A 26,210-nucleotide genomic window follows, 5' to 3' on the forward strand; every position below is an offset into this window, starting at 1 on the left:
CAGCATTCGTGTTTCATCACCTGACCTATGGAGGAAGCTCATCAAGCTGTCATTATCGAAAGCATTGCAGACAACACTCAAAATAAGTTCCAAATCGGTTCAATGAAGTATAAGATAGTACCTATTTTATAGGCCAACTTGTTGATGGTGTGTTTTTTTTTTTTTTTTTACGGATAAGTCCTGTGAAAATCCTATTCTGTGCTGGCTATGAAAGGCTTTAATCCTGATGTTGGTATTTTTTTTTAGAGTAGAGATGTTTTAAGCAGTTTTGCAAAGGATATTTATTGGAATCTGTCATGGTTTCTCTCCCGTTTTCTGTGTTGTTGATTTTCCTTTTCTATAAACATACCAAAATGGTTAGCTTCATAAGGCATTGCAGTTCATTTGAGATTAACTTTTTTGCGTTTGCGAATGTACTAAACTGACTTAACTTGAAAACACACTGTACAAATAACTAGACTTTTTCTTTCTATGTCTCTTTACTTTTTGTACAATGCTTTTGTTTTTTGAATGATTTGGATTTACTGTAAGAAAAGTGCTTCGTAGATACTGTAAAGGAGGGGGTAGCATTTGAAGGTGGGAGTGTTAGCTGGTTGAAGTATTAGGAGTCATGTGTTCCTGAAGGAAGAGCTACAGCATTGAGAAAGGTGTAAATACTGTAAGAAATACTGTGAAATCTGAATGTACAGTGATTGTTCTGACTTATTTGGGTTTGGACAGGAAAGTAATTTATGCTTTGTCAGTAGATATTTCAAATAAATAAATCCTCTGAATTAAAGGATGTGTAGTGTGTGCATAGTGCGGCCACCATGATATCATGTTGGCTGGCATGTCGGCTTGTACCTCAACATGCCCTTAGAGCTTAAGATATGATACAGGCTAAATAAAATGAGCAAGGATTAAATACTTTAAACAAAAACTGGTCTTAATAATATTACATAATAAATATCGCTCACGACTCCTGAAACCTTTCAAATAGAATCTCAATAAATGAATGGTTACCCGAACCATCTTGTTTGATCACAGTACAGTAGAGCACACCGGACACATGTTGGCATACTGTCACACATCAGGTTCCTCCCCAGCACACACAGAACATCAGGTTCCTCCCAGCACACATCCACCCTGTGTTTGTCTGCTTGCTGCCCTGGGTCACTAGCCCTGAGAGAAGGAAGAACCGGAGGGGAACTCCACAACTGAGGATATCCTCCTCTCCAAACAACATACAGAGACATCCTTACACACACACACACACACACACACACACTGCATACAACATCCTGTGGATGAAGACATCTATTCAAAACGTATTAGAGCCAGTTTATAATGTCTAAGTAACTCTCTAAGAGCTAAATGTTCAGTCTATGACTGAGCAAGTAACATTAATATTCTAATAGACAAGTAACATTAATATTCTAATAGACTGAAGTTGATGTTTTTCGGAAGTGAAGTCCTAAATGGCCAACAAGACAGCTAACCATAAATGGAACCAAAGCAGAAAGTTACCTTGGTAACCTCCACTGGGAGTCCCGAGGTGCAGAAAAGACTAATTACTGAGCTACCAGAGGGATAGTCTCACGCCAATGTTATTTAAGATAAGTTACACACACACACACACACACACTTGAAATAACTCAGTACAATTAATACAACCAATTTATTATTTTTCAAAAACAAACCACAAAACTTGGAAAACATACAGAAAATGTACACCTTTAAATTACACAGGCTCTTATAAACAAAATAAAGTCTATCTATATTTACATCAGCAGGGGTGACAACAGGTGGCAATTCACCTTAGGGAGTATCAAGCAGAATACGTTCATAAACATTTCCTCTGATCTACAGGCTCTGTGTGTTTCAGTACCCAGACACCAGCACCGTCTTTACAGAACACCAGCTGCCTTCCATAAGATTGCACCCAAGCTCTGCCCTAAGGACAGTTTTATATTTCCCTAAAAACTGTTCTGGTAAGGATTTGGATAAGTATAGCTGATCCCAGACTGGTGCTGATGGGGAATATTTGCCTGGGGCATTACAGCCATAGATATACTGTAATACATTATGATTAGAGCAGTAAAAAAATAAAAATACCTCCTATGTTGCCATAGGGATCATACCCTGGCAGTGACCTCTGGCACCCTGACGGTTAGCAAGGTCATCAGGGCTCTACCCCAACCATCTAAAATGGCCTCCTCCTTGTTTTCTTTCCTTTGTATGAGCTGATGAGAACGTAAGACATGGAGTGGCAGTATGGTCGCCACTTACACACATACTGTTCTGTCAGATCATGTACACAGGACGATGGGGAAGGAACACACTTTAGACTGTTGAGATACAGCTAAACATTCACAGAGAAACAGCTGCACTCAGAACAGAGGTTCTGGGGAATTCGGATACATACACAAACACACACACACAAATGAACACTCACACAGGTATACACAGGCAAGTATGACATGTACATCGTATACCTGCAATTCAAATGAAATGGGATTGATAGACACACACACACATACAGCATGCTAGAATAGGGGTTTGGGGCAAGAAGAATCTTGAAAATTCCCATCAATTCACAATAGATCTGAACCACAGATATAAACTATATCTAGAGTTCTGAATTGTTCCTGTCCATGTAAAGGGGTCAGGAGCGAACCAATCTCTGGCTATCAAGTGCAATAACTATGAATCCACTGGTTATGAGACTATGAGCACTTAACTGGTCTGAAGATGGTTTCAGTCCTACCTGTTTCTGCTAACTGGTGTGTTATGACATTATGTTCAATCTATGCAAATGAAGAAAAGGACTAGATGAGAGAGAGGCCACTCTAGACAGTACTGGGTAAGCTACAAAGAAAGGTTTGTCTGACTGAGGGTTAACTTTAAGTGCATTTTGACAGTTTAAGAGTGCTTCAAATGGGGTCGAACTAAATTGGGGAAAAACTTACAAAAGTGAGTTCTACCTGTAGTCCAGTAGATACAAAATAACATTTAACTATGAGATGTGAATGATCAACCTTGGAACATTTAATTGATCAAAATCCTCATCATGCTCATGGCAATACCTTGATTGACCTCAATACTCTTTAGCATCGTTCAACGTATTGTGAAGCTTTACCCCATTGAAACACACTCCATAAAACGAAACAAGAGCTTCTTCCCACAAGGTCAAGCTAAAAGTGGTTAAATGTGATGAAATATACAAATGTGCCCATGGCATTTAAATGCTAATGTGTAGAGATTTTAACTGGACTAATTGTCATACAGTGTACTGACGACAACAACAGTGCGTTTTGAAATGCTGTACCCAGCTTGTACAGTAGAGGGCAGCACACTCCAACAGACCTCTGATCTCTGAGCACACATTCTGTGGCTAATTCTCTTTATTTCTATGTTTGACTCCTAATATAAAGTGTATTTCCTTTTCCCTAAATTGTTGTGTATGGCCTATCTTGACATATCCTTCTGTTAGGATGTATAGCAAGGACAACTCAATGAAAAAAGAGGAAATTAGATACTTGCTTCTTGTTAAAATATCTGCATGCTATAGCAGAAATTCATCACACCTTAAAACTAAGGCGGTGTGTGTGTTTATGCTTTTGTGTCTGATAAAGACAGATTATGGGATTGTCAGGTGAATGTAGGTTTGTATAAATGTAGAGATTTGACATGTCCTCAGTCTTACAAACCAATGCAGGCCTGCATATGGGGCATGGGATAAGGTATGTTGACTGTTCATTTCATAATACACTCAACTACCTCCATTTCAGTCAATTCAGTAATCAATACATGCCCACATGGCTCTCTCTTTCTTTCTTCTTTCTCAGTTTTTCTCTCTCTCTCTTTTCTTTCTTTATGCACTTCTCTACTACCAACCACTCCTTCCTCTCCCCATTTCATTTCTGTCTCCTACCCCTCTTCTTTAATCCGTCAGTAGCACCAGCTCTCCCTCGCTCCTCTCTCCTCCATCGCTCTCCTCTCCTTCACTGTATGGGGGTCTCTCCCGGTCTCTCTCTCTGGGTAGAGGAGTGGGTGTGGCCTGGCCCTCTGGTCTACGAGGGGGCGGGACTTGAGGCAGGTAATGCTCTAGCAGTGCAGGATGAAATGGCACAGTCGTCATTGATACTGACCCGCCACTTGGGTATTGGCTGTCACTGGGGGCATAGTGCATCTGCTGTGGCTCTGATTGGCTGAAAGACAGGAAACAGACATTCAAAACCTTCCTTGTCCTCATCCCTAGATGCGAGTGAACTGTATTGCAGATCAGCGTATAACACATGAAAACTCTGGTGTCTTGCAGAGTGTACTACAAGGCCCTGAGAGAAGCAGAAGCTCCAGTTGTCTAGAAGATAAAGGCGAGATAAAGGCGAGGGGTAGGAAGCAAACATCGCTGTTAAAGCTGCTGTTTGAAAAGACGGTTCAACAGTATAGGATTCCGACCAGATTTGCACTCACAGGTGACAATAGAGAAGAGTGCTATTCAATCTCAAGGAGAAGTTGACAACAGTGAAAACAGTATTCCCCTTGTCGTTGGTGTGTCACTGTACAGAAAGTATCTAGGATAACAATGCCATTTTTACACAATATTCTCAAGTGAGTAAAAGCACCAAAGTCAAGATGTAGAGGCAACAGGGGATGTGTAGTGGTGTGTGTACGTGTAGTGGTGTGTGTTTGTGTAGTGGTGTGTGTTTTACCTGTGCGTGTACGCTCCTCTCTGCTCCTGTCGTCTGCTCTTCATCATGGCCTTGTACTCGCCCACACGGAGTCTCCGCCCCTCCACGATGCAGGTGCGTTTGGGGCGGGGCTTGTACTTGTAGTCCGGGTACCGCTCCAGGTGCTGCCGGCTCAGACGGGCCTGCTCCTCATAGTAAGGCTGCTTCTCCTGGTTGGACATGGACTTCCACCTGGAGCCTGGCGAGGGGAGGGGAGGGGAGGACGAGGAGTGGGGGAGGAGGGGTAGAAGGAGGGGGGGAAGGAGTGAGTGACCTTTGATCTGGGTGTTTTTGAGAATCACTCCATTGGGGAATCAGTCATTAAATTAAATCAAGTAATGACACTTTTTAAAAGTTTCCCAGGTTTGTGGGAAATGTCCATAGAACTGTGGGTGGATGGAGAGAAGAAGGGGGCGAGGAAATGGCTCAAGAGGAGGGGCCAATAGCGGGAGTGATTCCCACTCTTCACAATGGAATGGAATGTAAGTGTTTGATGAGAGGAAGGGGGTGAGGGCTTTGTGTGTGTATGGGGCTGTGTGTGTGTATAGGTGTGTGTGTTTATGGGGCTGTGTGTGTGTATGGGGCTCTGTGTGTGTGTATGGGTGTGTGTGTGTATGGGTGTGTGTGTGTGTGTGTGTGTGTATGGGTGTGTGTGTGTGTGTGTGTGTATGGGTGTATGTGTGTGTGTATGGGTGTGTGTGTGTGTGTGTGTATGGGTGTGTGTGTGTGTGTGTGTATGGGTGTGTGTGTGTGTGTATGGGTGTGTGTGTGTATGGGTGTGTGTGTTTATGGGTATGTATGGGGCTCCTGCCGCATGGGGAAGCAGGTGGCAGATCATGGCCTTGCATACCCTACTGAGCCCAGACTACAGCAGGTGAACCACCCGGAATAGAGACACACAAAGTGTAGAAACACACACACACACACACAGTAGACTCACCCAGAATCTTGCTGATGGAGGAGTTGTGCATGTCAGGGAAAGCCTGGAGGATTCTCCTGCGTTCGTCCTTGGCCCACACCATGAAGGCGTTCATGGGTCTCTTGATGTGGCCCGAGGAGGGGGGGCCGCGGGCCTCGGTGAAAACCCCTACCCCAGGGGCCGACAGGGGCCCTACAGGATGAGAGCATCAGTCACAGAGAGACAACCCAAGATAAGGGACTATATCGTACACAGAGGGGAAGAGGGGCTCTTGTTGTGGTTGTTATTGGAATCAGGCAGTGGTCGAGGCTCACCCTCAGAATCACTGCTGAGATGGTCCTCGTTGGACCGCAGGGCCTGGCCGTCCTCTCTATGCGCTGTGTGTGGCAGCCTGACGTTGTGAGAAGCATCCTTATAGTCCTGTAAAGACAGACGGCCGCTCAAAAGAGACTCGAAACACATGTAGGGTAGGCATTTGACGACGACTGCAGTAAAAGCCCATCTAAGGAGAACGGTTAACACCGCTCGTGTTTCTGTGTGGGTGTGCAAGTGTGTGTGTGTGGGTGTGTGTGCGAGTGTGTGTGAGCGGGTGTGGGTTTAACAGGACTATTCATGGTATAGAAAGGGAGATGCCACTCATATCAGCTGCTGTTTAAAAGCAGGGCTGTAAATGCAAAGAAAGGAAAGAATAGAGAGATGAGAAAGAAAGAATGGTGTTTATGATCCCGAGGCAGAGAGGACGGGGAGGGAGGGGCCGAGGTGAGCGGAGGAGTTGGACGAGGGAGTGCATGAGAGGAGGGGATGAGGGAAAGCCAAGGCCTCAAAAAGAGCAAGCGACACACTGCCTATTTGGATGACTAGAGAGCATGATGTCCTAGGTACAGGTGAGGGTCGATGAGAAGAGGAAGACCGAGTAAGAGAGAGAGGAGAAGTGGATCACTGTGGACAAAGAGAAATAGGGCAGGTGACACATTACAATGGTACTGTGAAACCTTTGTGGAATTGTGAGTTAGCAGCAGCTGTTGGTCTAGGACATGGCTGAGACATTCCTTTGTGTGTGTGTGCATGTGCAAGTGTGTTTGTGTGTGTGTGTGCGTTCAAGGACAGGCCTAAGACATTCTGTAGAGTCTAGTGTGTAACTACCACAGTGAAATCATGACTCCCTGTAACTATAAACCTAACCCTGACCCCAGCCAAGACCCCAGTCTGTCAGCTAAGGCTGTGTATGTGTGAGTGCGTGTGAGGGTGGATGTTGGGGGGGATGTTTGTGAAAGACACCGAAAGAGAGAGAGAGAGAGCAAGAGAGAGAGAGAGAGTCAGAGAGTTATTAATTCAGACTGATGTCACTGTTTAGTTGTGTGTTCCATAGAATATTTAGAAGCGTGTTGATTATATTTGTTTTGATGTACTCTTACACTGTTCAGCAATGTGAACACATGCTAATAAAGCCCACTGCCGTGAACTGAGAGTCAGAGGACGCAACACCTCAGTATTGGTAGACCCTCTTATTAGTAAGGGTGTGAAGGTTAAACTCTTACCATCCTGGCAGAGCTATCCCTCTCTCTCTCCCTCTCTCTGTCTCGCTCCCTCTCCCTCCCAACCGAATCATGGCTCCTTAGTAGCTGCTGTGCATCATGGATAGCCTGGGTCACCACATCCCCCTCTCCTAGAAAACCTGGGGGTGGTAGAGGAAGGGTTTGCTGTCAAAACTACCCTTGAACTTTCACACACCAAAACAAAACAGGGTGCACATATCTCAATAGCAGGACGAGAGATAGGGTAGATAAGGGTAGAAGTGCGTGTTTGTGCGAGAAGAAACAAACCTAGGTTGAGGGCAGGTCGCTGGGGGCTGTGAGACAGTTCTCTCTGGATGTCCCTCGATCTGTACCCCCCCTGTAGAGCCAGCGAGCCCAGATCAAAGCTCTGTGGGCTGGGGGTCTTCCCCATCTCTAGACCCTTATGCTTGGAGGTCAGGTTTAGGGGCTGGCTGGTCTCCTGGGAAGATCACACACACCGAAGCAATCAAGACAATATATACAGGCCATTCGTGAGGCTTGTCCCTCAATGATCAAAAATAACCTCGACAGAAATACACCCACAGAGGGCCATTCTGCATGTACATGGTGTAAGTCACACTCACATCTGTGAGGGTGTAAATAAACGGTTTGTAGGGTTATGCATGACAGATTTAGGATGACAGGACATTTCTGTCACACTTATTGCCTTTCTTTGTCTGGCTCTGAGTTGCCTTTTGTTGAATCATTCAGTCAATCATTTGACTCAACTTGAGAATCAGCAGTGCAAACAGAGCATGACTACAGTCCACACACACGCATGCACACACATGCACAAACGCCATTGTAATGGCTGGGTGTGGTGAACAGTATAAGCAAAGTTGCTCACTGTCCCAGAGAGCAGAAATACTCATTGTCAGCTCGTTGGAAAGGGATTCCCCTAAGCCCCATCTATTCCTCTCTTTAGAATGGCTCACTAGTCAGACTCTCAATTCATACAGCTCAACTTGGCTCCCACTGTCCATGAACAGGGCTTGGGAAAAGGACTTCAACTCTGACATCCTCTGCTTTAACGATACATTCCTCAGGGAAGTGGTCATGGCGATAATACAGTCTATGAGTTTGTGACATAAAGACAATACAGTGCCACTACTATACCTGTCGGTAGGAACCACTGGTCCTCTTTGCGGGGGTGGGGTGAGGGTTGGGCAGCAGCTGCATGGGGTAGTCCACTCCTGCAACAGGAGGTGAACAGGAGTTAGTGTTTGGAACAGATCCTGAACCAGAACAACAACTGTCAATAGTCCTGCCATTAGCGTTGAACAAGCTATCCAGTCGTAATTTGCTGTAAGTATTGTTGAGGTATGAAATGAGGACAGGATCCTGACAAGCTCTTCTGCCTCAGATCAATGCTCCTTCTCTTCTCTGTTTGACCCCAGTGACCTCACCTCCTAACACAGAGGGATGCCGACAGAAATTTGTCCTGCCTCTTTTCACTCAAACCCCAGCAGCAATTCTCTACCATTGTGAAGCCTTGTATTCACAGCCTTGAGGGCGTGGCTCATGGCTGACCTTGTGTTCTTTTCCCATTTATGTCCTAGAGACTGCAAGGCCAATCATGTAACACAGTTTGAAGAGCATGAAGAGAGCTTTTCTGAATATGACGTTGTTGGTGTGTGTATGCGTGGGTTTGTGAGGGAGAGAGAAGGAGCTGTACCTAGGAGGTCATCCTATTGTCAATGTGTACCTTTCTGTCTCCGTCGCGATAGCTTTCACCAAGGTAGACCTTGAACCGATCAAGGCCAGTCCATGAATCTGCTCTAAAAGGTATCATAGTCAAGACTCCTATTCTCCTACTCTAGAGTCTTAACAACTGGCTAAGACGTAGAACAGTCAGGCAGTCTGGGAAATGACTCACCTGGCTTGCAGGGGATTGGCTGCAGTGGCAAGCTCATGTGGGGGTCAGCGGAGACGGAGTTATGGTGGAAGGCCGGGATCATCACGTAAGGCATGTTCACCTGCTGAGGCCAGGGGAGGAAGTCACTCACACCTCATACAAACACTGTCAACATGGCACACAGTCCTGACCCAGTCCTGTCCCACTCCTGTCCCACTGCTGTCCATCCTGTGATGTCTCCAGCTTCCTGGGAGCAGCAGAGCAGAGCCGTTCTCACCTGGATCTGCTGCTGGAGCAGGTTGATCTTGTGCTGCTGTTGGATCAGCTGTTGCTGCTGTTTGGCAATCTGCAAGAGAAACACACACACACACATTAAACTCATGAGCATGCATATGCATACATGACAAGACAGGCGCACACACACACACACACACACAGAGAGAGCCCTCCAGTACCTGCTCCTGCTGCTGCCGGGCCAGCTCCATCTGCTGCTGCTGTTTCTCCAGGAGCAGGGCGGCCATGTTCCTCTGCTCTGAGTGAGCCCCAAGCAGCTGCTCCCTCAGGCCGCTCAGCTGGTTGATCATCAGCAGGAGCTGCAGCTCCTTCTCGGCCAGAGACTCTGGGGTTCCTGACACGCGCACGCACACACAGGAGAAATGACGACTGTTAGATCCTACAGCCACACCGAGAAAACAGCAGAAAGACAAACAGCGGGCAAGCAGGCAGGCAGGCATGAAGGGAGTTTACCTTTTAGTTGTCCACCACCCAGAGAGCTTTTGTCCAGAAGTTTCTCCCTCCATTCTGCACTCAGCAGCTTCTCAATGGTAGGCATCACTGTCAACAGCAAACAGGAAGTAAGTACCACAGGGCCTGAATGTGTGTGTGTGTGTATGTGAGGGTCTGAGTGATTGAGTGTTGATACCCTCGCTGACGGCTGGGTGTCCCTCTGGTCGGGTGTACCCCCTGCTGCCTGCCTTGCCTCCCAGTGGGCTCTGTCGAGGGGGCTCCTTCCCTGGGGAGTCCTCCTGGCAGGGCACAGAAAGGGAGGGAAGCAGGCCTTAGCACCATCCTACTATCCTGGACAGAACAAATCCATCCAACAATCCACACACCTTTCAGTATGAAATGGGAGAAAATGGACTTACTGAGGGGGAACATGAGAGAGGGGGGGTCAGCTGGCGAGCGACTGGCAGATGTCCTGACCAATCGGACACAGGAGAGGACTTTTGGGGTTCGGTCCTGGTGATAGCCCCACCCACTTCTCCAGACTCCTCCTCCTCGAGCTTCACTCCGATGCCCACCATGCTAACATCACCGTTTGCATGGAGATGCAGCGCTGGGGGGCTAGGCTCAACCATTCTAGGAAGAGAGAAAGAGAACAATGGGGGGGGGGGTACAGGGGTTAGATAAGTAAACAAGTGTTCTAGAGTTGTCATAAATTTACACCGATTTATTTCGAGTGACCGCAAACGTACACACACACACAGATCAGCAATCAGCTTTATCTGCCTGTCGCTGTAGTCATTTGATCGCTGGGTTTATGTTTGTTACGTGTGAGTTGTCTGTGTGTGCCGTGTGTTTGAATACTACTTTGCATAGGGAACAGAGAAAGATACCGTTCACAAACCAACAGCGCCACAGGCAAGCACGCACACACCTGTGTGGATGACAGTGTGACGGAGACACCCAGAGAAAGAGACAGAGACAACAGACAACACGCTGCAGAGACAGAGAGTCGACAGGCTGAGGGAGTACGGCTGAACCATGGTGAACTGTCAAACTACTTCAGCTGGGGTTTTTCCCACCTCTATTGCAGGCGGAAAGAACAACACGGCAGACAGCAGAACAAAACAAACAGAACACACAGGGCGAAAAGTGCACATATATATAAAGAGGGAGAAAAAAGCCATTGTTAGACAGGGGGAACAAAGGAAGCCGGGACAATGGGGGAGAGACGGACAAAAGCAGCGGGCCGCAGGAAACAGCCAGGATAACAATGCCAGCGGAATGTGCCGACCGACTCGGGAACACAGGGAAAAATGCGGAGCGCCACCACTTCGCTTAACGCATAATGATTAGAGTTCCTCCCCCCTGTTCACATTATGTCTCTCTACACAAAGCCACCTGCCTGCTAGGGTCCAAGGCTCTAAACCTGAGTGTGTGTGTGTGTGTGTGTGTGTGTGTGTGTGTGTGTGTGTGTGTGTGTGTGTGTGTGTGTGTGTGCGCGCGTGTTAGGGAGATCCTTAAAAAAGAATAGAGATGAAATATTCATTGGTTCACACACCTGAATCCTATATATTGACACCTGCTCCTGTACCCTAACTAGGGAGACGGCAGGACAGACCAGTGTGGGCTTGTTTGAAGACAGAATTTGGGAGTTTAAGTCAAACATAGAATGTCTGGAAAGACATAAAAGGCTGGAAAAAGAGGATATGTGCGGAGCGGACTGTGACTGTGTGGGGGGGGGGGGGGGAGCGGAATGTGACTGTGGGTGGGGGGGGAGCGTACTGTGACTGTGGGTGGGGGGGGAGCGTACTGTGACTGTGTGGGGGGGGGGGAGCGTACTGTGACTGTGGGTGGGGGGGGAGCGTACTGTGACTGTGGGTGGGGGGGGAGCGCACTGTGACTGTGGGTGGGGGGGGAGCGTACTGTGACTGTGGGTGGGGAGGGAGCGTACTGTGACTGTGGGTGGGGGGGAGCGTACTGTGACTGTGGGTAGGGGGGGAGCGTACTGTGACTGTGGGGGGGGGGGGAGCGTACTGTGACTGTGGGTGGGGGGGGAGCGTACTGTGACTGTGGGTGGGGGTGGGGGGGGAGCGTACTGTGACTGTGGGTGGGGGGGGAGCGTACTGTGACTGTGGGTGGGGGGGGAGCGTACTGTGACTGTGGGGGGGGGGGGGGAGCGTACTGTGACTGTGGGTGGGGGGGGAGCGTACTGTGACTGTGGGTGGGGGGGGAGCGTACTGTGACTGTGGGTGGGGGGGGAGCGTACTGTGACTGTGGGGGGGGAGCGGCCAAGTTGCTGCGTTGTGTGATGTCTTGGATGGGAAGTTATTCCTGTTGGTCCTAACCCTAACCCTGTTCACATGGGCTTCCCAAACCGCTCGTTTTATAGGGCTACCACAGGTGGCTCGAGGGACTTTATGTTTGAGCATGAGCATGTGTGTTTGTGCTTGCGCGTGTGTGTGTAGTGTGTGTGTTTTCGTCAATGCAGAGGCATGCATAGAATCTCTGTGACCCAAAGGACTGCTGACAGCTTGGAATGCATCAAGGTGTGTGTAATTTAGTGTTGTTTGTATGTGTGTGTGTGTGTGTGTGTGTGTGTGTGTGTGTGTGCTCTCAAAGTGGGGCCTCAAGTCTGTAACATTCAACTGGTTTAAAAAGTGCCATAGTATCTTACCATGGACAATTGGGAAAGCCTATCAGCTTACTCCAAATCTCATCTAGATAAAAGCAATCTTACCCTATCTACAACCAGCTTCATCTGTGTGTATGTTTGTGTGTGTGGGTGTACGTGTGTGTGTGTTTGTCGACTCAAACTGTGATTTGAATAGGTTTCCTTTTCAAGGCTGTTATCTGTTAGCTCACACTCTAACTGCATAACGCGACAGTCGAAACAATCAAGGCTTGCTGTAGTGTACCTTCACAGATGACCCACAGACTGTCACCGGGCAGAATAAGGCATGATAGGTCTGCTATGACTGGAAGAAGGAAGGATCAGAGCGGATGGAGAGCTCTACTCAGCACTGAGATAAGATCAGCGCCTTGCCTTTGAGGTGCGGCACCTCTGAAATCGTACACTTACACACAAAAGTGTCCGTTAGCCATGCTGTATAACCTCATATTGTATCCCCTTAGGGGGCATTGGTACTGCAAATGACCTTTGCTGTTCTTCCACTTCTGAGAGGTCTGTTTGAGCTATGATTTAGCTTCTCTGCCAGTTAAGAGTGGCAGGAGATAAGCATTATATCTAAAAAGAGAGTGGTATTGACAAAATAGTCTACCAACTCCGCATCTGCCTGGGCCCAAAACTGACAGCTGGAATGACGACGCCTTACAGGGCCCCAACACAAGCACACAAAGAAATTCAACCAGTCAGATCAACATCAAGAGAGTTTGAGCAGTAAAATTGACCTGACTTGCCACAAGTTCATATCGTTTTCTAAACTATCCACATAACTGTAGACTACCTATAAGTGTGAAGCCCCTAGGTAGCAAACCTGGAGCCAATCCACCTGAGAGCACTTTGCTAAAACTAAGCGACCCTCTTTTTCACATAACTCTAACAATCGAACAACCTACAGGTCTAAAACACACCTGCGGCATTCATGTTGTAACGCATGTTGATGTAAAAACGTATGTGTAGGGCTCAGTAATATTTGCTCAACAATGTTGAACAATGCAGTGTGACTTGCCAGGCAAGATGTACGCCCAAAGGGCTACTACAGCACGACAGCCCGACTAAAACTGTGTGTTTTCCTCTGAAACAAACAGGTGCAAGTTTCATTACGCAATTCTACAATCTTGATGAACCTCCATATCTGTTCTTGGGTCCATTGCAGAACCCAGGTCCTGGCTGCACTGACCTGGGAGGAGATGTGGAGGTTCTGGAGATCCACCGGTGGTCCCACCACAACGCAGAGCTGCTGGAACATGCCATCCTCTTCTCTTCTCTCCTCTCTTTTCTAGTCTGTCACTTTCTCTGTCTCTCTCTTTCTGTCTCTCTTTCTCTCTGTGTGTATCTCTAAGATCCTCCAGTGGTCATGGCGATACAAAGAGGTCTTTTAACCAGATCCAACAACAGGCACATTTGCATAATGCCTTATGTTGCCGCCGGTGACCCTCACTAGAGCATAAAAGACTAAACAATTCCGCCACAGATGTAAAACTGCATGTTCTACTATCAGTGTTTGACACAGGTGTGATATCACACAGGTAGATGGGAAAAGAGCTCCAAGCTTCACACACAGAGTGCATTATGCTCTCCAAACACCTGATGGACAGGTGACAGAGTCTGTTAACTGCAGCCTTCTGTACACCTCAAAGCCAGTTCACAGATTTCAAAGATATGATATATGAGGACACACGGAAGAAAGTAAAGTATGACGGAAAAAAACGGACAATGTATTGACTGTTGACTCTTGATCCCTCTTGATGACATGGAAAAAGTAACATAATGAAATATTCCAAACATGATTAGCAAGTCAGATCAGCAAAACTAGTATACCACGCTCCAGGGGCTGTGGATGTGTGGCTGTTCCTCTCAGAGTCCCTGTCGGGGTTATAGGCCTTGGTCATCCCAGGGTATGTGTGAGGTATTTACCACACTAAGCTTATAGTGAAAGGGAAGCTCAACACAGTCATGCATCTGTCTGTCATAACCTTTAGATTAATGTGCCAGCCGTGTGTGTGTGTGTGTGTGTGTGTATATGTGATATACCACAAGCTCTGACATCTTGGTAGGGCTTGGAGAGAGAAGTGCCTATAGCCTTCTAGAATATACCAAGCATGTGCCAAGTAACATTAACCATATCTCTCTCTCTCACACCCACACACACACACAACACAGGTATAGCCTACACGGCTACTTGCTGACCCACACAAGAGGAACACACACACACACACACACACACAAACCTGTTCTAAATGAGTAGGGTCTGAAGCTGACTGTGTCTCATTAGAGAACGAGCTCTCAGGATAAGATCCAGAAGCTCTCCTCTACTTTAGGCTTCCTCTGTTCTCTTGGCCTTTTGATGTCAAGAGTTTTGAACATGGTGGCTGCACATTGGCTAGAAAAGACACACTCAAATCTCCAAACATCCAACATGTTCATGTATGAATTCTTAAAAGTGACCAGATCAGAAACACACTCATGTGTGCGCACACACACACACACACACACACACACACACGGAGTGTGGAGTTCCAACTCCTGATAAGGTGTTGAATAAGTGTTGTTGTTCTGTGTGGTCGTTGGTCAGTTCATCACACAAAGAGCAGTGTTCAAGCTCAGGCCCAGTGATAGAGCCATACACAGAACACAAAGACTCAATTTTCCCTTTTTTCCGTGTGGAGTGCAGGGACAGCCCCCTGGATCCACCCTCTCACGCCACCCCCTCAGCAAGCCTCCAGACTACACACACACACATACAAACACACACACACACACACACAGATATACAAACACATCTACTCTCAGTGAAACGGTTGGAAGAAACTATTGGTAATAGGAAGGGATTAAAAGACACATGCTGAAACATACTTTGTATGTTTATATATCACCACTTTCCCCTCTCACTCTCTCTTTTGGGCTCCTTTTCTCAGATGTTCTTTGGAGGCTTTCTAAATAAGACGTATAAATAGGCTGATGACACAACCATTCCCTTAACAAAAAGAGAAAAGAGAGAAAAGAGGAGAAAAGAGGAGAAAGAGGAGAAAGGGGCTCTGGCTTTGGCGCAGCGGCTCCTTTCTTCTTCTGCTTTTCAGAAACGCAGGTTAAAAAGCAGCCTCTTTCTTTTCATCCATCTCTCACATCCCTCTCTCTCTCCATCTCTGAAACAGGCCTTGTATTGTGGCGGCGAGCGAAAGGCTACTGTGGCATTTATCAGAGAGGAGAGGGGGAGGAGGGAAGGAGGACAAAACACACTCCCAATAAAGAGATAGAACAAGAGAGGGGGAAGAAAGGATGTGTATGAAGGCCCCTTTTTCTCAGAAAGCCCCTTCCACCCCCTGCTCCTTCAGGCTACCTCAGACAAAGGGGGGCAGACACACACAATGTGCTCCCTCCTTTAGCCCTGGCACACTTTATATCCCAGACCCATTCATGGCTTCTGCTTGAGAGCATCCACGTGTGCACTGAGTATATGTGCATGAGTGTTTATGTGTATATGTTTGTGAGTGAGTGAGTTAGTGAGTGTGTGTATGTGTGTGAGTGTGTGTGAGTGAGTATGAGTGTGTGCACCCATGTTGGGTGGAAGGGTCTCTGTTTGCTGAGGACCTTGTAGACTGAGGGGCCACTGCACTAAAGTGTTGCTATGGTTACGCCTTTGAGCAGCAAGGAGCACAACAGGTGATTTTAAAGAAGGCTAGCTGGTCTCAGAATTGAGAACAGCGGGAGGATACTGTGTGTATACGTGTTTATGTGTGTGTACCTGTGTGTGTGTGTGTGTGTGTGTTGGGGTAGGTGGGTCAGTGGGGTAAACTTTAACAGGCCACAAAGTTAGAAATGTATTTGGATTAGTTAAGGCTAAAAGTGTGTGTGTGCGTGTGTGTGTGCGTGCATGTGTGAGTGCGTGTATGTGTGCGTGTGTGTTAACAAGACACATTTAACAGAGATCATGCCCAAAGCATTTTGGCCAACCCGTCATGGTGTTTTACACAACAACCCACATATTTAGAACTTAAAGACATGCGCACAGACACACTGTGACTCAGCCTGAAATTCTGAACTATATCTTTGAAGGTAGCGAAATGTCCTATAACCTGATGTTGGACTGCTACTCTATGATGTTGTCCTGATGAGCAAGCAGGTCCATACCGACGGGTGATGGAGTGATGTCAGTCAATCAGCCAGATGAGTAAGACCAGTAAAACAGGTAATTCTCCTTAAACTGGGTAAATACCTGAGTGCCGAAGCTTAGTCAAATATGGATCAAATATAGACATACAGTGCCCTCCAAAAGTATTGGAACAGTGAGGCGAATTCCTTTATTTTTGCTGTAGACTGAAAACATTTGGGCTTGACATCAAATAATGAACGTGAGACCAGAGATCAACGTTTCAGCTTTTATTTCCAGGTATTTACATCAGGATCTGATGCACAACTAAGAAAATATCAAATTTTGTTTGAATCCACCCATTTGTCATGTGAGCAAAAGTATTGGAACAGATATACTTAAAACATATTTAAGTGAATAAGACTTAATATTTAGTTGCAAATCCTTTGCTTTCAATAACTGCAGCAAGTCTGTGACCCATTGACGTCACCAAACTTTTGCATTCTTCCTTTTTGATGCTTTCCCAGGCTTTCACTGCAGCCTCTTTCAGTTGTTGTTTGTTTTGTGGGGTTCCTCCCTTCAGTCTCCTCTTAAGCAGGTAAAATGCATGCTCTATAGGGTTTAAGTCTGGAGATTGACTTGGCCAGTCTAATACCTTCCATTTCTTGCCCCTGATGAACTCCTTTGTTGTTTTGGCAGTGTGTTTTGGGTCGTTATCTTGCCGCATGATGAAGGCTCTGCCAATCAGTTTGGTTGCATCTTTCCTTAAATTGGCAGACAAAATGTTTCTGTAGACTTCCGAGTTCATTTTGCTGCTGCCATCATGTGTTACATCCTCAATGAAGATTAATGAGCCCGTCCTAGAAGAAGCCATGCAAGCCCAAGCCATGACATTACCTCCACCGTGTTTCACAGATGAGCTTGTGTGTTTGGGATCATGAGCAGTTCCTTTCTTTCTCCAAACTTTAGCCTTTCCATCACTTTGGTAAAAGTTAATCTTTGTCTCATCAGTCCATAAAACTTTGTCCCAGAATTTTTGAGGTTCATCTCTGTACTTTTTGGCAAATTCCGGCCTGGCCTTCCTATTCTTCTTGCTAATGAGTGGTTTGCATCTTCTGGTGTAGCCCTTGTACTTTTGTTCATGAAGTCTTCTGCGAACAGTAGATAGTGATACCTTCACTCCTGCCATCTGGAGGTTGTTGCTGATCTCACTAACAGTTGTTTTAGGGTCTTTCTTTACAGCTCTCACAATGTTTCTGTCATCAACTGCTGATGTTTTCCTTGGTCTACCTGTTCGACGTCTGTTACTTAGTACACCAGTAGTTTTCTTCTTCTTCAGGACATTCCAAATGGTTGTACTGGCTATGGCCAATGTTTCTGCAATGGCTCTGATTGATTTTCCATCTTCTCTAAGACTCACAATTGCTTGTTTTTCACCCAAAGACAGCGCTCCGGTTTTCATGTTGTTTTCACCTCTGAATACAGTCTGCATAGACAAAACCTATCTTACCCAATCTGAACCTGAGTGTAGACATTCAGTGGTATTTATTGATTGAATAATGTATGTAATAGGACACACCTGGGCAACAAAACACACCTGTCAGTCATATGTTCCAATACTTTTGCTCACGTGACAAATGGGTGGGTTCGAACAAAAAGGTGATATTTTCTAATTTGTGCATCAGATCCTGATGTAAATACCTGGAAATAAAAGCTGAAACGTTGATCTCTGGTTTCACATTCATCGTTTGATGTCAAGCCCAAATGTTTTCAGTCTACAGCAAAAATAAAGGAATTGGCCTCACTGTTCCAATACTTTTGGAGGGCACTGTATACATGCACAACTAAACTGTGCAAACAAAAGAAAGATAGACTGAGAGAAAGATAAAGATAGAGAGAGAACAACAGAAAGAGAAGCCCACAAAGCAGTGCCAACAAGTTACTGATAACATGTTGGATTCCTCTGATGCCATTTAACCAAGTTAGGGAACTGGAGCTGAGATAAATGTATGTGCCCAGCCCTGTCCAACTAGGCCCTGTATACAATGTTAGAGTGTTTTAAATTCATAGAGTAGAACAGAGATCATGAGATACCGGCAGAATTCTTTTCAGACATGTTTCCTGGTAGATTTACATGCTTTGCTCCTCGTAATTTAAATGGCGGTACTAAAGAGAGAGAGATATGTTCATGAATGGATGAAACTGTATACACACTGACTCGCCTCACGACTGTGCTTACAATTGATTTTGATTTAGTCAAGACCTTTTAACGTATACATTACACCCAATTAGAAATATGGAGTGACACACATAGTGATTATTGTCTTGTAGCTGTCACAGATTTGAACAAAGATGCAAAGCAAGTCAGTAGACTTCTGTAGTAGATGTGTCTCAGAACATTTGCAAATGATCATGAGCACACACAAATGCACCCACAAACATGCTGTAGGTACTTGGGTAGGAATTTGCAGCACAAGGAATGAACAAAAACGTGACTGTTGTTTAACAGTGTGCAGTTATCCAACCAGTTGGAAATGCATGTAAATAAACCAGGAAATATCCCTCTATTTATTTGTGTGAAGGCAATGTAGCATGATCAATGGCCTGGTTGTGAATTATCTTCACGTGTCAGGGAGAAATAAACAAATCCACTGGACATTGAATATTTCTGATACAACAAGAGCCCCAGTCACCACAGACACCTGTCTATGAGTCCCATTTCACCATGTGGTTCCAACAATGCAAATGAACAGAGAATAGTAGTTTTTGGTCGACTGTATTCCTCCATGTATTTGCATTTGGGTATTTGTCAAACAGGACCTTTTTTTTATCCTAAGTCATGAGACTTACTCTGAAAATGGAAGTTATTTATTAATTTGTGTGATCATTTATTTATGGAATTAGGCCCTTAAGTCGGCCATCTTCAGGAGAATATTTACCTGGTACAGACGCAGTCTAACAAGAATTGCCACACAACCATAAAATGATTGTACTCAACTTCTGTGTCAAAAATGTTGCGGTTTGATCAAGTGTAGCACCAGACTCAACATTATTCTACAGACAGTGCTGCAGAGACAATTATGATAACTTCTGTCAGATTTGCTTTAAACATGATACTTCTTTTTTGAGAGATGAATGCCTTCAACATGGCTAACACCTTGTAAGCTCCTTGCTATAATTTACACAGTACACACCTGTATATGTATGTTACACAGTACACACATGTATATGTATGTTATACAGTATATTTGAGACATTTTCTGTTTGATTGAATATTTCAAACACCTCATGTATGATTATTGGTATCATTCAAAGTATTGTGCGCAAACAAAAACCAATCACCCAAATAAAAGATTCACCCTCAACTCTATTCAGAGTTGTTCTTTGAAACACACCTCAGTCCTGTATGAGCTTGTATTCAGACACTGCACCGCACCTCATGGCCTTCCTTACTGCACCGCACCTCATGGCCTTCCTTACTGCACCGCACCTCATGGCCTTCCTTCCAACCCACACGCACACCCATGCATACAACCACACACAGTGAAGAAAAAGTCCAGACTGTCTTATTCTAAAGGGGATTAAAACCTGTTTAGCTGTCGCATGAGAAAGGCAGGCCGGCATTCACATACATTTCCGTTCTTTCTTGTTCAGACTGATTTATTACCATGAGGTAAATACTACATTATAGCAGAACACGCAACAGGTTAAAGACTACATGGTATTCAATAAACAGTTAAACTATATCTTATGTTTAAGTTAAAATTACAGTACAGGACTAGGTGGAGCTAAAATTCATTCAAATAGAGATGTGTTAAGATAAGTTACAACAAATGTCCCTTTTACTCATAAAAAAACGAATATACTAATAAAATGAATTAAATCAAATCAAAATGTTATTGATCTCTTTCAAATCTGCAATTACTAAACTTATACCAAATCATTTATGGGACTGATGCACAAGTGCAAGCTAAACAGTTCCTCAAAGGTCAAAGATTACGCTTCCATATATAAAATGGCATCTGCAAGATTACAAAAGTACAAACTGAAAATCATCTCGACAGATTAATTGTGTGAAAACATCTTACTTTATATCCATATATGCTGCTACACTGTTCATGATGAAAGACAAGTAAACAGAGCAGCCTTACCTTGAGTGGAGAGTACGGACAGCTGTGGATGTGTGGATACAGAAGGGCTGCCTGTGTTCACTCTCAGCTCTGTCAGCTGCCTGCATCTCCACTGACGCTTCTCTACTGCCTGCATCTCCACTGATTGACTGTTTGTCTACTTCCTGTGTCTTCACTGACTGTTTTGACTGCCTGTGTCTCTGTGGCCCCTGTCTCCACTACCTGTGTCTCAACTCAACTATCATAGTTTTTGCTGACAACTGTCTCATCTTTTTCGCTGAATTGAGTTTAGTCCACAACATGGGAGACTTCCATGTTGTTTTCTCCGTACACGTGTGTGCATGTGTGGAGCTTGATTCATTCGCTTTGTATGACGTTGGTTCAGATCCCAAACCAGTGAGTGCTTCTCCAGGTTCCGACACACACGTCAAGTTAACACCGCACGTCCCTCTCTGTTTCACCAGACTCTTGCATACACCACGCATCAAACTCTGCACGGTTTCTCTGGAATAACATACTGTATTAACATTGTCCACCAATGACGGCTTTTCCTCCGTGGTCTGTCCTCCAGGCTCCCTTTGCTCATATGACTCTTATACTGGGCCTGAAGTCTCTGATCAACCAGGCGAGCTGTAGGAGGCAACGCACTGTTCCAATGAACTACATGGTCTTCACTCAATACATCACACACAGAGGAATGCCTACATGACATTGTTCTCAGGATTCCAAAAAACAGGTTACGAGCTTGATACTGACTTTTTTTTTACTAACTGATCCACTATATCAACCCCCTTTTTGTTTGATTGTTATGACCTCAAGCTGCATCCCTATGGAAGTCAGGGCTAGTGAACATACACACACACACACACACACACACTTCTAGCTCCATTGTGCTGTGCCTCTCCAGACCCCCGGTTCAATAGGACACAGAGAACAATGCGCACTACCGTATACGAGGTCAGAGGAAGAGAGGGAAACCTTTGTCTGTTCTGCTGCCCTTATGGAGACGTCTGATGTATAGGAAACAATACACACAAACAAATGAGTGCGCGCACACACACACATCAAGGGCCTGTTAGCACTGCCCTTGATTGATACAAATGTGAACCAATTGGAACAGAAATAAACAAGATTAGCTTTGACATGTATGATTGTGCACTGAGGGATTGTGGAGGAAGTTAGATCTGGTATGATGTACTAATCACAGGGTATCATATTATAGCACACTCTCATTGAAGGGTAAGTTGCCAGTCAACAGTCCCTAACAGAAAAAGAATGTGTCGCTAAACTAAATGAGGACGGAACAGACTGTAGAGACAGAGAGTGCATCCAGGTCACCTTTCTCTCAGCGTGAACCCACTCACCTACATACCATGCTTGAATGGGATGTGGGGAGGGGGGGGCAAGGGTGAAATGTCAACCTGTGTACATATGTGTGTCTGCCTGTCTGTGTGTGATAAGTGGCAGGTGAGCCTGTTCCAACTAGTTGACAGAAGAAAGAGAGAATGACAACTGAGATGTGTGAACAGGGTCCGCCCTGCTGCATGCACACACGCTGAAACACAGAACCAGCTCCCTAGACTGGAAACCAATGTGAGACCAACACTGACAAACTGTTTTTCTTAGACATATTTCTGCATAACATACACATACAAAAACATTCACACCCACAGAGAGAGAGAGAGAGAGAGAGAGAGAGAGAGAGAGAGAGAGAGAGAGAGAGAGAGAGAGAGAGAGAGAGAGAGAGAGAGAGAGAGAGAGAGAGAGAGAGAGAGAGAGAGAGAGAGAAGAGAGTGAGACACACACACTGTGAAGTCTTTACTCTGGGAGAAAAACACTGGGAACACAGTTGAAAGACAGAGAACAACTAAAAAACGAGAAAAGGAATGAGAAAGAGAAAGAGAGGATAAAGCGAGAGAAGGGAAGAGAAAAGAGATCGACAGAGAGAAAGGTCAGGGACTCCCTGCTGACTGACAGCTTTGTGTGCAGCCAGTCACTGTAAAGACAACACACACATACAGACTCATGTGCACACGGCGCGGGCACACACACACACACAGGTATCCAAACTTCCCAAAATAACCATACATTAACACCAAGAGACACACTTTGACACACCACATGACATATCATCTCTAACACAACCTGTGTACATACATAACCTATGGAGACATCATCTTGTCAGCCTCCATGCATCTATAAATCAGCCCTCAACTGTCCACATTTACATAACAACAGCTAATAACTGCCTACATATCTGACCTGTGGAGGTGAAATAGTCTGTTTTCCAATAAGTTTCCTATGTGTGCAGGTCTTCTCAAATTCTGTATGAACTCAAAGGCCTTTACACTGACTTTTTGGGGTGTCATTAACAGTGTAAAAGAACAGAGAACATAATACAAAGTAACTTGGCAAACATTAACACCCCAAGCTGTTCTCGAGAAAGTAACAGATCTATTCTAATTTGCATTTGTCAACAAGGTAAAACATTAGTTCCAGCTTGAGGTGCCAGTGGATGCGATACTGTCAAAGCAAGCACTGTCAGTGACAATGTGTTTTTGAATGTGTCATTGAGATCCCAAAGGTAGCACGCCGAGATGGATCAGCCAGGCGGATATGAATATATTGTTCAGTCATAACATACACTACAGCAGTGGGCTAAAGTAAAACTATATCGTGTGCTAAATTAAATTTTGAGAGCACGGACTAAGCTACACAACGGCAACGCGTGATATGATCCCGCACCAGTCCCGTTCTGCTAGTGTTGGAGCACAAAAGTTGATGCACTTAGGACAGTTAATTATATTGTCTGTCAGTGAATTTGTCAATTTAGTTGCGATCATTTTTACATCAACACAATTACAATTGACAGCTGGCCTCAGTAACATACTGTTGGGGGGCTCCACTTTACTCACCACTCTTGGTCTTGGAGCGCACGGGCTTTCCAAACTTCCGTCCGTCCGATGTTTTTCCAAGCGGCGATGGTTTACCGCATGCAAATCAAGGTGGATAATAAACAGATTGGTCACTCTACTTTATGTCGGCTTTTCCTCGTCTTAGATGGAATGTACGGTGGTGCTGTAGACACGGCTATGTAGCTGTCGTTACTGTCAGATGCGGGTCCAACCTCTCCCTGTTCTCCCGATGACTTTCTGGTGTTTTGTTTCCAACATTCACGCTCTCTGCCTGTCACCTCCCACTTAAAGGGAGAGGACTCATTTAGCTTCCGCCACGGAGGTCTTGGGGGAGACGGGATTACGAGATGGGCATTGATCAATGAAGTTTAGACCACAGAAAAATGCTTTTCTCCACATTTTGACACGATATCTATATTTTCAATAAATTAACCCTCCCCACAATTCCTAACACTTCGCTCAAAGAAATGTAAACTCAAAAATACTATTTTCTTTATCAATAGAGCTGCATTTCCGATGTTGCCTAATTTAAATTATATTTTTAGCTAAACATTTCTATTTGTCAGCCTGTCCAGATTGTCTGTCTGTCCGTTTCAGAGGGCCTGTGGTCAGAGCTGCTGTGAACATCGATGTTTTGACAGGTACTCCCAATCCCCAGAAAAAAAAGTTAGAACCCAAAAGAAAGGTCCATTCCAGTGAAAGAGAGAGGTCAGAATACAGAGAGAGAGAGAGAGAGAGAGAGAGAGACTGATGGGAATGAGAGAGAAGCTAATATGACAAGGGAGAAATAGCCACATGTCTCAATCAGGAGGGAGGAATAGAGAGAGGTCATAGAACTATATGGGGAGCAAAAGAGAAAAAGAGTCCGGGAAAGAGACAGAAAGAGAAACGGAGAGAGAGAGAGACCGAAAGAAACGGAGAGGGAGAGAAAGACCAACTGAGAGCACTGGGAGCTGATGTGCCATTTCTAATCCCCCCTGTTCTGGCTTTGTGCTGTGGCCCAGCAGGAAGTAGGAGCTGGGCAGACAACAATTAACAAAAGAGCTGTGAAGAATACAATTAGCCATCAATGGCCAACCAGGGGCCTTTGTGCCTGTCACCATGGAGACGGCACAACACCACCATTCCGGGATTACAGAACCCTTTCTCCACTTCTCCTTTTTGCTCCCTCTGCCTTCTCTTTTACTGTCTCTCTCTCCTTTTCATCTGGCTCTTTTCTCCTCCCTCCTTTTGACTTCTTCGTCTTTGTCCTCTCATTTCTTTATCCTTTCTAGTTTGGGTTTTCCCCATCTTTGCTCTCCTCACTGTCTGTGTCTCTCAGAAGGCTGATGCCTGGGAGACAGTTTGGCCTGACCATGTTCCGGTACTTCTGCCTTTTGCTTCTCAAGCTATGCACCTTTGTCTGCCAGGCTGACACAAGCTGGGCCAAGCAATGCCATGCTGAGCTGAGCTGAGCCGGGCCATGCTGGGCTGCTGGGTCAAATTGTTGGGCAGGGCTGGGCCAGGTTGTTAGGGCCACTTCAAAGTGACTGTTATGCCCCTCATCAACAGAGCGCCACTCTAGGCCTGGAGGGGAATTCAGTGTTCACTCATTTGTCAGAGCCCAGCATGAACACAAATCAACTTGCATTCAATGTCAGAGAGACAACTCGTCATAAGTGTTGATGTGTTTGCCTCCGCGCCTCAACCACGCAAGATCGAAGCTAAGCTGCATGTGATTACCACACTCTCTTCCTGTAAGCCAGCTTTTTTTCTTCACGTTCCTTTCCTGAGGCGAGCATCCCCCTGCCCCCTCCACTGATGCTGGAGATCACTATCAACCCACACGCCGGCTTTTTTTTCCCTATGTCAGTCATTAGATGACAATCTAGCACCTGCCTGTCACTCGCTCTCTTGCACTCTTGCACAGGTTGGACCACAGAAGGAGTTATAGTGAACACCGCACACACACACACACACAATCTGCTCTGCAGTGGGAAATCAAAGCCTTATAGCTAATAAAGGCAAGCCATAGGTCTCAAGATATTAGCAGTTGCATCACACGCATTCATTCATCCACTCTACAGCTAACACATGGATGGAATGGTGGTGGTGGTGCCAAAGGAAGAAACACTGCAGACACTGATGAACTCTTACAGATAAAAGCAACTGTGGAGAAACTCCATTATGATATTCTGCTTAGCTGACACAATGTTTGATGGCAAAGCCGAGCGATAAGGCACATTTGCCTATGTGTGCATTTAGACAAACCAAGGTGTGTTCCACAACATGCAAGATTCAGGTTGGGGGTGGGTGGGGGGGGACAGACGCTGATACAGACACCAACACGGCTCGACCGCATGGGAGAACAGAACTGCAAAAATGATAACGTGTGTACATGTGTGATTGTGTGTTTGTGTTTTTAATACGCGATAAGAAACGCTCACTAGGTTTCTGAGAAGCAGCGAGACCGCAGCGCTCCATGTTCCGACCTCACATCCGCAGCAGCAGAACAACTCATCTGCCATCAGACACACGGAGCAATGTCCCCTTTTCACGAGTGTCCTAATACAGCCGTGTTAGCCGCAAATGCCTGACTTGACTGATGGCTGCTGCGAATGCACCTGCACTATTCACCATTGTCGCTT

At 45.5% G+C, this 26,210-nt stretch overlaps 1 protein-coding gene across 6 annotated transcripts; it reads right to left on the reverse strand.

Moving 5' to 3' along the window:
* Positions 1 to 1,630: 1,630 nt before the first annotated feature.
* On the reverse strand, positions 1,631 to 23,840 carry LOC124470724 (transcription factor SOX-13-like). 6 transcript variants are annotated; one of them, XM_047024748.1, is made up of 14 exons: positions 23,584 to 23,840; positions 10,188 to 10,401; positions 9,965 to 10,067; positions 9,790 to 9,876; positions 9,498 to 9,670; positions 9,320 to 9,388; positions 9,064 to 9,166; positions 8,304 to 8,380; positions 7,455 to 7,626; positions 7,170 to 7,306; positions 5,946 to 6,051; positions 5,653 to 5,823; positions 4,695 to 4,911; positions 1,631 to 4,190 (listed from the first exon to the last, which is right to left on the reverse strand). In XM_047024748.1, the coding sequence occupies exons 2-14, from the start codon at positions 10,398 to 10,400 to the stop codon at positions 3,923 to 3,925; spliced, it is 1,896 nt and encodes a 631-aa protein (XP_046880704.1). In that variant the 5' UTR covers position 10,401; positions 23,584 to 23,840; the 3' UTR covers positions 1,631 to 3,922. The 6 variants fall into 6 exon arrangements, with proteins under 6 accessions (XP_046880704.1, XP_046880701.1, XP_046880702.1 ...); XM_047024745.1 differs by lacking the exon at positions 23,584 to 23,840 and adding an exon at positions 20,690 to 21,587; XM_047024746.1 differs by lacking the exon at positions 23,584 to 23,840 and adding an exon at positions 20,690 to 21,586 and having other exon boundaries at positions 9,064 to 9,163.
* Positions 23,841 to 26,210: the final 2,370 nt, after the last annotated feature.

This window comes from Hypomesus transpacificus, chromosome 9 (assembly GCF_021917145.1).
Source record: "Hypomesus transpacificus isolate Combined female chromosome 9, fHypTra1, whole genome shotgun sequence".
In the NCBI taxonomy this organism is placed as follows: Eukaryota; Metazoa; Chordata; class Actinopteri; order Osmeriformes; family Osmeridae; genus Hypomesus; species Hypomesus transpacificus.